The sequence below is a fragment of the Acinonyx jubatus genome, chromosome B4 (genome assembly GCF_027475565.1).
Source record: "Acinonyx jubatus isolate Ajub_Pintada_27869175 chromosome B4, VMU_Ajub_asm_v1.0, whole genome shotgun sequence".
NCBI classification, from domain to species: Eukaryota; Metazoa; Chordata; class Mammalia; order Carnivora; family Felidae; genus Acinonyx; species Acinonyx jubatus.
The window spans coordinates 120,440,777-120,454,274 of record NC_069387.1 but is presented as its reverse complement, the minus strand read 5'-3'; the positions used below and the strand labels follow the sequence as shown (position 1 = coordinate 120,454,274).

The 13,498-nt window shown below is 39.2% G+C and overlaps 1 protein-coding gene across 7 annotated transcripts in view; it reads left to right on the top strand.

Annotated features, from left to right (window-relative positions):
• Positions 1–876: 876 nt before the first annotated feature.
• The window catches only part of IGF1 (insulin like growth factor 1), a 77,251-nt gene continuing 64,629 nt past the window's right edge, over positions 877–13,498 (top strand). The window contains exons 1-2 of one of the 7 annotated variants that reach the window (XM_027070986.2): positions 877–1,229; positions 5,850–6,006. In XM_027070986.2, the coding sequence (XP_026926787.1) occupies positions 1,167–1,229; positions 5,850–6,006 (220 nt within the window). In that variant the 5' untranslated portion in view covers positions 877–1,166. Of the gene's footprint in view, positions 1,230–1,329; positions 2,294–2,593; positions 3,172–5,849; positions 6,007–13,498 lie in introns of those variants that run through there. The other 6 variants (XM_027070984.2, XM_053226667.1, XM_053226668.1 and 3 more) reach the window with 6 other exon arrangements.

Sequence of the window (13,498 nt, the reverse complement as noted above, 5' to 3'; positions counted from 1 at the left end):
GCAAAGGCAAGTATACATTATAAATAGCAAAACAGCTGGCTTGGACCATGTTGCCGGCCACTCATCCAGTTGAGGGATTTAAATGACATCATAACCCTTGAGAGGGTATTGCTAGCCAGCTGGTGTTATTTAGAATACACAAACATTGGAGAAAGAAAACACACACACACACACACACACACACACACATTCACACACACACACACACACACACACACACAGGTTCAAGTTATGCAGAAAAACACGAACAATGGAAAAATAGTTTGCCCCTCAGGTGCCCTTCCCCTGGGGGGTTGATAGGAAGCCTAGCGGAGAAAGGAAGAAAAAGATTTTATTTTTTCAATTGGCTTTACAGCTCAGCAAAGTCTTTGCCCTGTTGTGGGCAAAAAGCATGAGACAGTGTCCTAAAGGGAGCCAATTGCAATGCTGCCTGCCCCTTTTCTAGGTTCTAGGAAATGAGATCATTCCCCTTGCTTGGCAACTAGGACAAGGGGTCACCCCAGTGCTATCTTCCAACCTAGTTAACCCTGGTCATTTCAGGGTTAAAATTATAGGGTTTGCTCGAGCTGGTTTTTTTCTTCATTTCTGTCTTTTAATTTTGCATTTGCTCTAGAATATAAAAACGTTTGCCCATCCTCCATCGTATGTTCCTTTAATACTGGTAAGGTGTATTAGCAGATGTGTCTCCCTGCCCAGCAGAAAGTTAATCAGAGAACAGATCCTTATTTTCTATGGCAGCATCAGTATTTTAATGTCTGCTAACCCTGTCACTAACACACATTCTTTTAAGGGAAAAAAATGCTTCTGTGCTCTAGTTTTAAAATGCAAAGGTATGATGTTATTTGTCACCATGCCCAAAAAAGTCCTTACTCGATAACTTTGCCAGAAGAGGGAGAGAGAGAGAAGGCAAATGTTCCCCCAGCTGTTTCCTGTCTACAGTGTCTGTGTTTTGTAGATAAATGTGAGGATTTTCTCTAAATCCCTCTTCTGTTTGCTAAATCTCACTGTCACTGCTAAATTCAGAGCAGATAGAGCCTGCGCAATGGAATAAAGTCCTCAAAATTGAAATGTGACATTGCTCTCAACATCTCCCATCTCTCTGGATTTCTTTTTGCCTCATTATTCCTGCTAAGCAATTCATTTCCAGACTTTGCACTTCAGAAGCAATGGGAAAAATCAGCAGTCTTCCAACCCAATTATTTAAGTGCTGCTTTTGTGATTTCTTGAAGGTAAATATTTCTTACTCTTTAAAGTCATTGGGGAATTTTCTTTAAATTGTGTACTGTTTGCTTCTGCCTAGAAATGTTATTCACTTTAGAATTTTCATTGTTTCGGAACTGGGAGTTATTTATAAATTGCTGAATATGCATTTCTGTGGGATCTGAAAAAATAGCTCCGGGAGATGGATGCCTTTGCACAGATATCTGTATGAGTAGAAACTATTGCAAGGTACTTGTGCTAAATCCTCCACTTCTGCAGGGCTTCAGTGGTGTCCTTATAGAAGATTCCTTTAAATCCTGTCTATGGTTAAAGACTGTAGAGCATGGATATGAACTTTTGGATTTTTTTTGCAGGTGCAGATGTTTTATTTTTAAGACCATGTTCGTGTGTCTATGTGTGTGTATGTGTGTGTGTATGTATGTGTGTGTGTGTGTGTGTGTGTGTGTGTGTATAACTTGTCAGGACTGGACTTTTTATTACAAGGCACATACGAAGAGTTATCTGTTAGATGATATTAAAGCTTTAAAATATGATCTTTGGAGCTAAGGTCCCAGAACTCTCTGCACTTATGCCCAGAGAGTCAAAGTTAGAGTGAAGTTTAATTTGCTCTTCCGAAAAAGAACTCCTTGACAATTCTTGCTGACCTCGCATATTCATATAATTTAAACAAATGCATACTGTATATACGGAGAGGGAAAACTTTCTAGCAACTGCATGTCTAAGTTTTCTCTTTTGAAGAGGACTATCATGGGCGAAGTTTGGACTTAGGGTTTCGTGTTGTAACACTCTGATTTTATACTCGGTGTTGTAAAGTCTCTTTAGGTAAATTTGGCTGCTGTTGTTAATGCCAACTTCTCTTTTCTAATCACTGGCCCTAGTTCAAGTTTCCATTCTCAGCAAAATTATATCCTTCAAGACTTGTGTTTTTCCAATTTGCAAGCACTTTTAAGCCGCTGTCACTGGCTTCTCGATGCAATTGCCTAAGAGCTCAATTCATAAAACGTCCCTGCACTTAGTACAGCATTCATTCGCTGCTTTCAAATACTCCACCACTAGGACTTTTCTTAGTCAAGTAAGTGGCTTAGGAGTTAGGGATACGGCTTTGTCAGGCACCTGATTCTGCTACCCTCAAGATACAAAGCCACATGATGGGTACTTTGCTTTTAAAAGAAATGAAGTCTCTTTATATGTATATGCATGTATGTGTGTGTGTGCATATATATATGTGTGTGTGTGTGTGTGTGTGTGTGTATCCATATATATATATGTGTGTATATATATGTGTGTAGATAGATAGATAGATAAATAGATAGATAGATAGATCACGCGATCTTGCAGCTAGGGTTTTTGTCTCCCTACTTAGATATTCATAAAAGAGGTTGTTGAGTGTTATTCTGCATTAATTACAAGTTTAGAAAACTGTCTCCAGATGAACTTTTCAGAAGTAAAGCTAGCAATAAGTTATTGCTTTCCCCCCATTCCTGGAGCAGTAAGTGGTTTGAGGAAGCCGTGTGATCCTTCAAACATAATTCAGTAAGTAAAGGTGTCCTGCCTAGAGGCAGCATTCACAACTGGATTGTACTGAGTCTCAAGATATTTGCAAGTGTTTGAGTCAGAGGGAAGAGGGTAAGGCAGAAGACTGGAGCTTGGGTCACTGTTCAGGGTGGCTACAATAGGCACACAATGGAAATTGGTGCCTTGATTGGGAGGAAAAGATTGACTCAAATCCCAGCTGTGCAATTTGTTCATTGTTTGAATGGACAAAAGGCAGTTTACCCAGGCTAATAGCATACCTGCCTGGGTGTCCAAATGTAACTAGATGCTTTCACAAGCCCCACCCACAAAGCAGCACATGTTTTTAAGTCCTGTTTTCTATTCACATCAGCCTCATAATACCCACCCTGACCTGCTGTAAAAGATCTGGAACAAACAAAAATGGTTACACCTACAGTGAGTATTTTCTTATGACTATTGCCCTGAAATTTTGCTGGGCATTTTCGTTGTAGCCCAGACATCTGGAATCAATTGATATTCCATTTATTTAAGATAAAAAGAAAGGTCTTTTAAATTTTGAAAATGTGAATGATTTTTGAGAAACAGTGTTCTGATGTTTTTCCCCCTTTTTTTTCTCTCCTTCTCTTTCTGGTTCTTCTTTCCTTTCTCTCTGTATCTTTCCTTTCTGTTTCTTTTGTGTTTGGCAAAATAAAAGACCAAGAAAAGGATGAACATATGGGGCCACTTGTTTCAAACTTTTAACTCCTAAGCGAGTTTGTTATTGTTTTCTTTTAGGGGAACATGATGTGATAAAATTCTCTGGTTCTCTGTGGGTGTACTGGACTGTTCTCTGAACTAAAGGAAAATGCAGTAGAGGTTCTATCCTGTCCTAGAGATAAAAGTGCTGATATTTATCTAACAATATAACTCAGCAAAAAAGAAAAGGAAAAAGAAAAATCTATATAAAATCAATCTCAAATTCTTAAATGTTAGTGATCTATAGGTATTGTTGGGCTTATATGTGTGATACCAGAAATAACTATGGAAAATACAGTTTTGACATCTCCCGAAGTTCTCAATTCACTAAGGCTACCTCTTTCCCTGGATTTCACGAAAACTAAAGAACTTCAAGGCATCTACAGTTGCAGGTGCTTGGCCCTCGGCATTACTATAAACTCAACAAAGAAGGGAGAGATGGAGAAGTGAGACAGGTAGACTAGCATACACCTAAAACTGGCCCATTGCCAGAGTGTGGGGTATGTTCTGTAAGATCAGTTTGGAGTTTGCTCTTTTGAAAAAGGCAGTGAAGTCTAGTTGGGTTGGAATTGTTGAGATTTCCACTGGAAGTATTGAAGGGGAAAGCCCCCACCAATTATTTTATAACTAAGACCAATGCAGATTGGCTGATGACCTGTGCCCAGCAGTCCTGGTGGCTTTGGCTATGTGGTGGCAGAGGGCTTCCAGGCAGAGATCCTCCTGAGAAAATGGAAGAGATGTTCGGTTGGGTGTTTACCTTCTCTTCTATTTTACGGTCATTATTTATGATGATCTGCAAACAGAGGGCACTTTTCATCTTAAACTGTTTTACAAGCATTAACTAAATATTTACGTTGTGTTAACAAGAGTCAGGGGTTTAAGGTTTTTTCCCAATTTCTGAGCTGAAGGTCTGGCCACAAAAATGGAAATCTTAATTAGAATGATGGAGTAAAGTCTGCCACTGATGTAGAGAGCCATTAAGTTGAGAGTTCATGGAGGGCAAGGAGGACAAATGATGGAGTCTGTTCCTCCAAAAGGGATGGGGTTGAATGGACCGGCCTCTACTGTGAGGTTCAGAAAAGCCTCTTTTTATAATGATCACTTCCAGCGTAACTCCATGACCCTTTTGACAGGGTCCCTCGCTTACATCCTGTCAGTGACTCATCCAAGGCCACTGAAAGTAAATGCATCTGAAAGAGGTGAAGCTACTTGCCTTGGGAGTCTTCCTGGAAGAAACCACATCTTTGTGCCACAAGTAGCAATGTGGGAAAGTTAGTGATCACTACTACTCTAAGAGTGGATGGAGCCTTGAGCCACAGAAATCTTGCTTTAGGCAAGGCTGCCATTTGGCTTCTATTATTGGCTAAATAAGTCAACCAGGGGTCCCTTGGTATATTTTGCTGTAAAATGGATACAGTGACACATAAGTCCCTCTGAGACATGAAGTCACAATTCCTGTGACAAAAAAAAAAAAAGAAGTCTTTTGCAGGTTTTGAGCTTAATGCCCTGTTCTTGGAAGGCAATATCTACACATACGTTGATTTGATAGTGCACTTGACACAGAGGGCATTAGAGTACAGAAGGTGAAGGGTCTACTTAGCATGAGCCAATTTCATTCCTAAATCCTTATATTTCTCCAGTTTCTGTTCATATTTTCACTTCCACTTGTGGTTGTGTTAACTACTGATATTCCCTAGGTAAAAAGTTTCTCTCTTTGTGCTTCTCTCTGTCTCTGTTTCTCTCTTTCTCTCTCTCATTAAGTGAAAAATTAAAAAAAAAACCCACCCTATAACGACATACAGTATTTTCACAAGTCCTTTTTTATCCACAGTAAATTCTTTTTAATAAGTAGCTGGGGAATGCTGTTCTAGTTAACTTAATATTCTGGTCCATAACGCATGCATATGTCATCTTTGAATGGCCAATCTTTAGAGAATTTAAATTAATAAAACGTATTTGGCCCCAAATCTGGACTGAGCATAGTTTAACCTTTGAAAATTCAGAAGGTTTACCAGGATCTCTGAGTGGTGTGGGATTCTACTGCAATAATAGCATTTTTCATTTACATAGTAAATGTTTCTAGATGTTTTATCTCATTGAATTGTAATAGGAATCTGTAAAGAAGGGGTTCGGAAAAAGTCCACGGTGGCAAGGGGATTAAACACAGGTTGTTTGATGCCAAGACATGATCCGTCCACACCACCCTATGGTCTGCCATGCACTCTGATGCACTTTTGTGCAGGGTAGTTCTGACTAATGGCAGTAACAGAATATGTGTGTGAGGGGAGGGGCAGGGGGGCAATGTACCTTTGCCTCACCCACACTGCCCTTGCAAGGACCAGGGAGGAAACATGACCATTCTTCTGTGTTTTTGGCAGGTAAAGATGCACATCATGTCCCCCTCTCATCTCTTCTATCTGGGCCTGTGCTTGCTCACCTTCACCAGCTCCGCCACAGCTGGACCAGAGACTCTCTGTGGGGCTGAGTTGGTGGACGCTCTTCAGTTCGTGTGTGGAGACAGGGGTTTTTATTTCAGTAAGTAGCCCTCCCTCTCACTGCTCTGTGGATTTACAACCGCAGGGAGTGTGTGAATAACTGAATGACTGCCCGTGGCTGGCAGCCGTCCTCAGCCTCTGAGATTCTTCACCTTAAAGTAAGCCTAGTGTTTCAACGGGGCTGTGGCAGGTTTTGCAGATTTAGGATGGAATTTTCCTCCTTAGCAGTTTGTCTTTTAACTACTTCCTGCTGAGAGCTTTCCCAAATCTATTGTGCTCTACCCTCACTATTCCTTTCCTTTCAGTGAAAGGATGGGACAAGATGGAGCCTAGAGGATTGCGTTTTTTTTGTCTCAAGATCTGTGGGTGCACATATAAACATATGGAAACAAGTGCTAGGTAATTTGGAGTAAAATAGTAAGGGGGACTTGGAGAAAGAATTAAGGGGGCACATCCCAGATGTCTCCACGCAATATGAAATCACCAGGAACAGAAGGTGAACTTCACTCAAAGGCACATTTGCAAATACACAGACAGTCTCTAAATGCAAACTCAAATGCCATATTAATTTGTCCTTTATGCAAATTGACCTTGATTTTTTTGGTTATTGCCTTCCTTTGACTTAGCTTTTCTCTGGGACTCTCCATCTGGAAAAGGGTTTCTGACAAGTGTGGGGTTACTTATCCCATAAGTAGATCTCAGGTGATTAAAATGTTGACAGTCAATAAAAAATAGACAGCCAACTCAATGTTTCCAAATAATAAACACAAATATAACTCAATGTTGCCTGGGGGAACTGATCACTTAAAGAATCTACCTCAGAGGTACCTATCAAATTGTACATTATAGGACAGTGAAAGATTTAAAGCCAATTGCTCATTCTATATAATTGTTTGGAATTTTAGAGAGTTCCAGGAAACTGATATTCAGGTCCTCAGTGAGCATGAATCATTCTTAGAGGTTCATTATCACTCGAGTGTAGACAGCTTACCTCAGTTGCCCACTAAGCTTTGAATAGCTCCTCTGATGACTCACAGACTTCAAGTCTCTCTCATCTTCTTCCTGGGGAAGGTGGTGTGTGCTTGTGTGTGTGTGTGTGTGTGTGTGTGTGTGTGTGTGAGAGAGAGAGAGAGAGAGAGAGAGAGAGAGAGAGAGAGACTAGGGGAAGGCTCCTGAATATAGCAGTCTGTGATGAGTCGGGGAGATGGGAAAGGAGAGGCTGGTGGAGGACTGATGGGTACTCATCACAGATTTGGCAACAAATAGTCTTTAAACAACTACAAACAGAGAATGAGAAGTGCTTTCTATACTTGAATGAGTAAATTCCCCCTCTCTGTTTCCAGCTAATGCTTCAATAGAGTGAATTCAGGTATTTTTCTCCCAACAAAGCAATTCTATCTGGTTCTCTGTTGTAGTGCAGATGAATGAGTTCATTGGGTGGGTACTTTTAAAATAGCAGACCTGTTTTACCTTTGAAATATCCAGTGAAAGGCAAATGTGTTACATCAACATCACCCAATGGTGGGTTGTCATTACTCTTTATTTTGCTGTTACTGATCCACATATAAAAAATGAATAAGTAATTCCACTTATTATGCTCAAGAGATTTTCCCCCTTGATAATCCATTTGCAAAATTTCCTCTGATCCAAAGATCAAGGTGATTGCCAAGCCCACAATTGTCTTCTGTTATGTGCCAAGCTGAATTGTCTTGTTTGACATGATGTGCTCCAGGATTTCCATGCACAGTGCATGGAAACTGGATCATTCTGTGCCTGTGATATTTGAATTAGATGATGAAAAATGGGAACAGAAATAATGATTTGGTCCCACATAATCATATAATACCGATACATGTGCACACAGATAGTTAAGAGTATGGGACAACTAAGATGGAAACCAATTTCAAGCCACTGAAAAGGTTCTTTTATTGTTACTACAATGATCAAATTTTAGCAGATGTTTTTAAACTCCATTTTAATAACTTGAAAGGGAAAGTTTATATATAGGCATTCTTAATGTTTGAAGTATAACTTTGGATAGAAAGTGGTTTCATAAATTGTGATTATTGTCAGCATTGCCATTGAGACTCTATGTTTCATAAATTCTGCCTAATAGAATTCTATGACTTATATAAATTTTTTGTCTGACGCAGAACCTCATGAACAAAAGTATTCTTGTTAACTTTCTAGTCAACTGGACAATCTCTTTTGCCAAAGAGAAGTTAGCTTTAATTCAAAACATTGATGGAGCATGTGCTATATGTGAGATACTGTACTAGGCATGAATAAGATGCCTAGAAATGAATGAGAGATTGACTTTGCTTTCAAGAAACTCATAGTCTGATCAGGATGTTTCAAAACTGCATGTAACTATTATCAAATGTCATATGAGAAACACAATCATAGAAGAATAGATTATAGTCCTTTATGCTTTTCCTGAAGATTTTGTTTCATTTGAAATCACCTAGCCATGATCTACCCTCTCAATGGGCTTCTTGATGCCAAAGACTATATTTATTTACCATTGAATCCTAGTAGCTAGCCCTATGCCTGGCTGATATAGTAAAGGCTCGTATTTGATTATTGAACTGACAAGCTTGAATTGAATTTAATTGAATCCAATTGAATGGAATGGAATTACTTATTTGGGATCTCAGTCTTCAGAACCTTAAAGAATTAAGTTTGTCAAGTACTTTGGACAATTTATACCTCCTATATATCTAGCTATTGGATAAAACTATTTTTCTTTTATTCAACTGAATACAGTGTATACTAACAATGTCTTAGAGACTGCATTTTGGTCATCCCCAAGCTACACTGATGGTCTGGTTTGTGTCTAAGCCAATTATTCTAACAGGCATTAACTGTTGTCAACAAATTTTATTGAGTTTCCTTTTTGTCCGCTGAGATTTAGTGTGTGTAGAAGTCAGCTTTAAGCATTTACAGTCTTTGAGATACTTTTTAGAGGAAATCAGTCTTCCCCACCTCTATCCCCTATCAATTGACTCTTATCATTGTTTTTATCCTTATTTTCAAAGTTTTACTGTGGCTGTGCTTTTTATTTTAAGCTGTGTCAAATCCATTTTGAAAGTATAGTTTTGTTGTTCTTGTTATTTTTTAATAGTGGAAGGCAGTTTCTGATCTTAGTTTGAAATTCAAACATCTAAAAGAAAATTGCCTCCATATTTATCTTTTTGCTTGGCCCGAATGTTTAACAAGGGGAATTTTCTCAACCTATTAGAAAAGAACAGTTCTGAATATAAAAAAAGTTTTTCATGTTGACTTTGTATTGACTGACCCAGTGTGTGAATGAGCTCATCTTTGTCTACAAGCACAAGTTCCACTACAGCACAGTGGAAGCATCCTTCTAGATTATCTGTTTTGTGAATATTTTCCCAGCATAAGTGGAACAGTTCCTCTATAATTAATGCAGCTTCCCCAGACATTTTATGAAATGAAAGTTCCAATGAACAGCTAATTACTAATTCTTCCCTATGTATCATAGTAAGAGAAGGTATCAGCCAGTCTTGTGCTCTCACCGTCCTATGAGGAAAATGGTAGCATAATGAAGTGGCACATTGGGAAAGAGCTAGCTATTATCTTGCCAGATTGATGGAGTCCTCATAGAAGAGGGCTTGTTATAACCTCATTTTGCATGAAACATAGCAAGAGGAAAAGAGCTTCAACTGAAATAGAAGTTAAGCTTGCCATAGATATAATTTTTTGACAGTCATGGTGATTAACCATTTTAACGTGTACTTTAGGGGCTCGTGGAATTTCTCTCTTTGGAGATACTTAAAAAATTGACAGACAACCAACCATCTTGGATGGTTTCAATTAAGAGCAACCAAAAGAAAGCAAGTTTCGGGGGTCCTTTTTAGTTTTAAGAGTCTATAAACAGTCCCTTAAATAAACTGTATATGCTTTACTTCGGCGGTCTGGGAAAAAGGAGAAGTAAATCAATTAAAAAAAAAAGTTGGATACCCTTTCAGCTATTCCAGATTTATGGCTTTTGTAAAACATACTTCCAATGCATAGTTATTAAGAACGGGTCTGAATAAACTAAAGGCATTCTTCATGTATTAAAACATACTGCTTTAAGTGAAACTTTGCATTGAATTTCATTGTTATTGATTGCAACAACCTTCCTAGATCTAGGTATTATTATTAACTCAGGCTTCTTTCATTTGAAATATAGTGCTCGGAAAACTGCTCCCAGACCTGTCATTCATTAGCTGTATGACTTTGGCAGGCATTTAAACTTCCTGGGTCAAAATGTCCTTGTCTATAAAACAAGGGGATTTTGTTAAAGCAAATGACTTCTTCTAACTTTAATGGACTCATAGTCCAGATTGTAATTATCAAGGATTGGGTGCTATTCAAGAAAGAAGAACCTTGGATTTAAGTAGTGGCCAAAGTACATTTAGTGTCCTTTATCTTCTCTACAGAGTTTCTGTTTGCCCCTAAAGATAGGCGATTCCACCTACTTAACGAAAGAGTAGCCAGCTTCTTTGTTTTGTTTTGTTTTGTTTTAAGGTGAGCTTCAACCCCTCAGGGATGGAATAAAAGTTCAGACATGACCAAATACATGAGGGTCATCTGGCCAAAGGAGCACACACCTCATGAAAGCAGATAGCCATCTTTCTTTGCAAGGAAGGACTAGCTCACAGGTCTCATCTTTACATATTCTTACCCTCTTGAATGTGAGAACAAGTGAGTAGGTCAGTTTTAAGTTGCACTTGATTACATTTGAGGGCACAAGAAGAATCTATAGGCTTCTAAACCTTGACCAGCCACCTTTTGCCAGCCTATTGATACTGTCTTTCCAACTAAAGAAGGAAGAGTATAGTTTGGGGCATTCAAAGATACATACTATTAGCATTGCTTTGAATGGGGCTGGGTTTGGGCTACACCATTTGTATTCCTTGTTTTGGTACCCCTTGGACTGCCAGTCATGCATTTGTATGACAGCTGGTCAAAGTTAAGGGTAGAGTCACTGGCTGTGGAAAAGCTTTTCAAAGAGAAAAGCTTTGAAATTAATTGGCACATGTGGGGTTTGACCTATGGCCCTGGCCTCATTAGCACCACTAAGCTAATAAGTCACAGGTATTCTTAAAGAAAAGCAAAGAGTTTTTACATTGACCTGAAGTGCTTGCTACTACTCTAAATATGCCCAAGAGGACCAGTCTATGCAACCAAAGGACCACTTAAAAAGTGATAGTATCTATGCAAAATAAGAAACTAATTTGCATTTTTCTGACATTTTTAATGTTCTTTGGGTTTATCTTCCTGATGGAGAATTATGGGAAGCAGAAAATTGAAGGGTTCGAGACTAAGATCCTGGTCTCTATTGACAAAAATTTAGAGTTTGAATTCTAATTTACTTGGTGTGTGGCCCTGAGCAAGCTACTTAACATCTGTTCCTCAATTTCCTCATCTGTAAAATGGGGGCCTACCTCATAGAAGTGGTGTTAGGATTAAATGAGTTAATGTATTAGAACATATTGACTTAGAATACTGCCTGGCACATAGTAAGCACATCCATATGTTAGCAATTATATTTATTTATTCTTTTCTAGGATCTGTTGCAGAGTCTATTGCAAAGGTTGAGGAATCTGCACAGCCCAATAAGTTATACACTCATTTTCTCTCCTTAGGGACAACTGGTAACACCTGTTATTAGTAATAATTGGTATATAGCAGTATCAGTAACAAGAAGAATGTCTTGTGTTTGAATAGTACATTTACTTTTTCAAAATCCAGTTGCATGAGTTTTCTCACTTTGTTTGGTTTTACCCCTGGAATGCAAGAATTATGGCTTCACTGAATAAATGAGAAACATAAGACACTGAGACTTTGTGACTTACCTCACTGGCTGGATCCAGAACCAAAGCTAAGGTCTCTTGTCTCCAAGAAGCATATTCATTTGGCCATTTACATTGTTTAGAGGCCCAACGTGTGATAGCATAGGGAGATGCTTCCAAAAATCCCAGTCCTCTTCTGAGAGATAAGGAGCAGAAACCCCTGGGTAACCGAATTGATTCTGAAAACTTCTTTGGAAGGAAGCATGAGGGAGATATTCATGTGATAACCCTACAGTTTCTCTTGTAGGAAAAATTAGGAAATACTAGTAGAATTTCCTCAGGGTGCACAACAAAATCTTTGATTGGAGGCTACTGCTGTTCAAGAGCCTTCAGAGACTGGACCCCATTCAGACAGAACACTGAAGCTCACCTGTGAGCACCAGGATATGTAGTATGATCTGGGGGGGGGGGGGAACATCTCCTCTGGCCAACTTCAAGTTCTTTTCATTCTCTTCCAGCAAACTTCAGGTGCCTCATTTCTTGCAGCTGTTAGTTCTGTTGCTTTTTCTCAAAGACTGGTTGAAGAAGGGCTGTTTATTTGGACCAGAAATCTTTCTCTGGGAATTATGAGAGAGATGTGGTAAAGGAGAGGTGGTCACAAGGTTCCATAATCCAGATAGTGTGCCAGGCAGGAAGAGGCTTCTCCAATTTGGCCATGGAAGGAGTTATGAGAGCAGGCTTGGGTTTGGATGAAAGGCTTCCACCTGTGCAGGTATCACTCGACCAGCTTTTTGAAGACCATTGGTTTTGGATGTCTCGTATCTTAAGTGGCTGGTAGGTTAGGCATTTTAGATCCAGAAGAGAGTTTTGGCATTCTTCAAATTCCCTGGGCCTCCATATACCTTGTCCAGACATCATGTTCCATGCCAGCATTCCTCAGGGCCTCTGTTAAGAGATGACTATCCCTCTAGCAACCTTCCTTCCCATTTCACAGCCTGCAACAAAGAATCCGACACACTGAAAACAGGCACAAGATCTCTCTCAAGTACATTTTTCATTGTTCTCAATAATGGACTACAAAGCCTTTGCTCTTTTATGCAGCCAGACGTCTTTGACAACCATGGTGGCAAAAAATCGTTTTTGCACTGAGCTGCTGCTCTGGCAAAGTTCCATCCTACACCTCTCTGTGAAACATCAGCAAGCTCTTACATCACAAAGAATTACTTTTGGTTGCCTGGAAAGTTCAAATCCTCAGGCCTTATTAGCTGTTAGACTAAGAAGATGACAACACAGCATTTTGTTTGTCTTTATCTACATGTGAGATCATGTTTAAAACAGCAAAGAGCTGTTATTTGACGTGCAATTCCTGAACCGTAGTAAGTTGTATGCCTATTTAATGCATTGTTTAGTCTCACATTGGCTAAAGCCACTTAAAGAAGCACTTGGCAAGCTCTGGCTTTTCATTCTTGGCATAGCTGCCCCTCTTACTTTTTCACTGAACCTTAAATACCAAGAAAAACCCTTCACTTACTTTATATCTGGCATATTGCTTTATGCAGTTGGCCAGAACTTTTGCATGTGGCCCTCTGCATTGTCCTATGGCTTTGCAATATTTGATCAGCAGCAGTACGGATACAAAGAGAAATTGTGCAACCAGTAGAGACCACACAGTCTTTTAAATTAAAACCTTTTGCATTTAATGCTCAGGCATACTACAGGATAATGGTT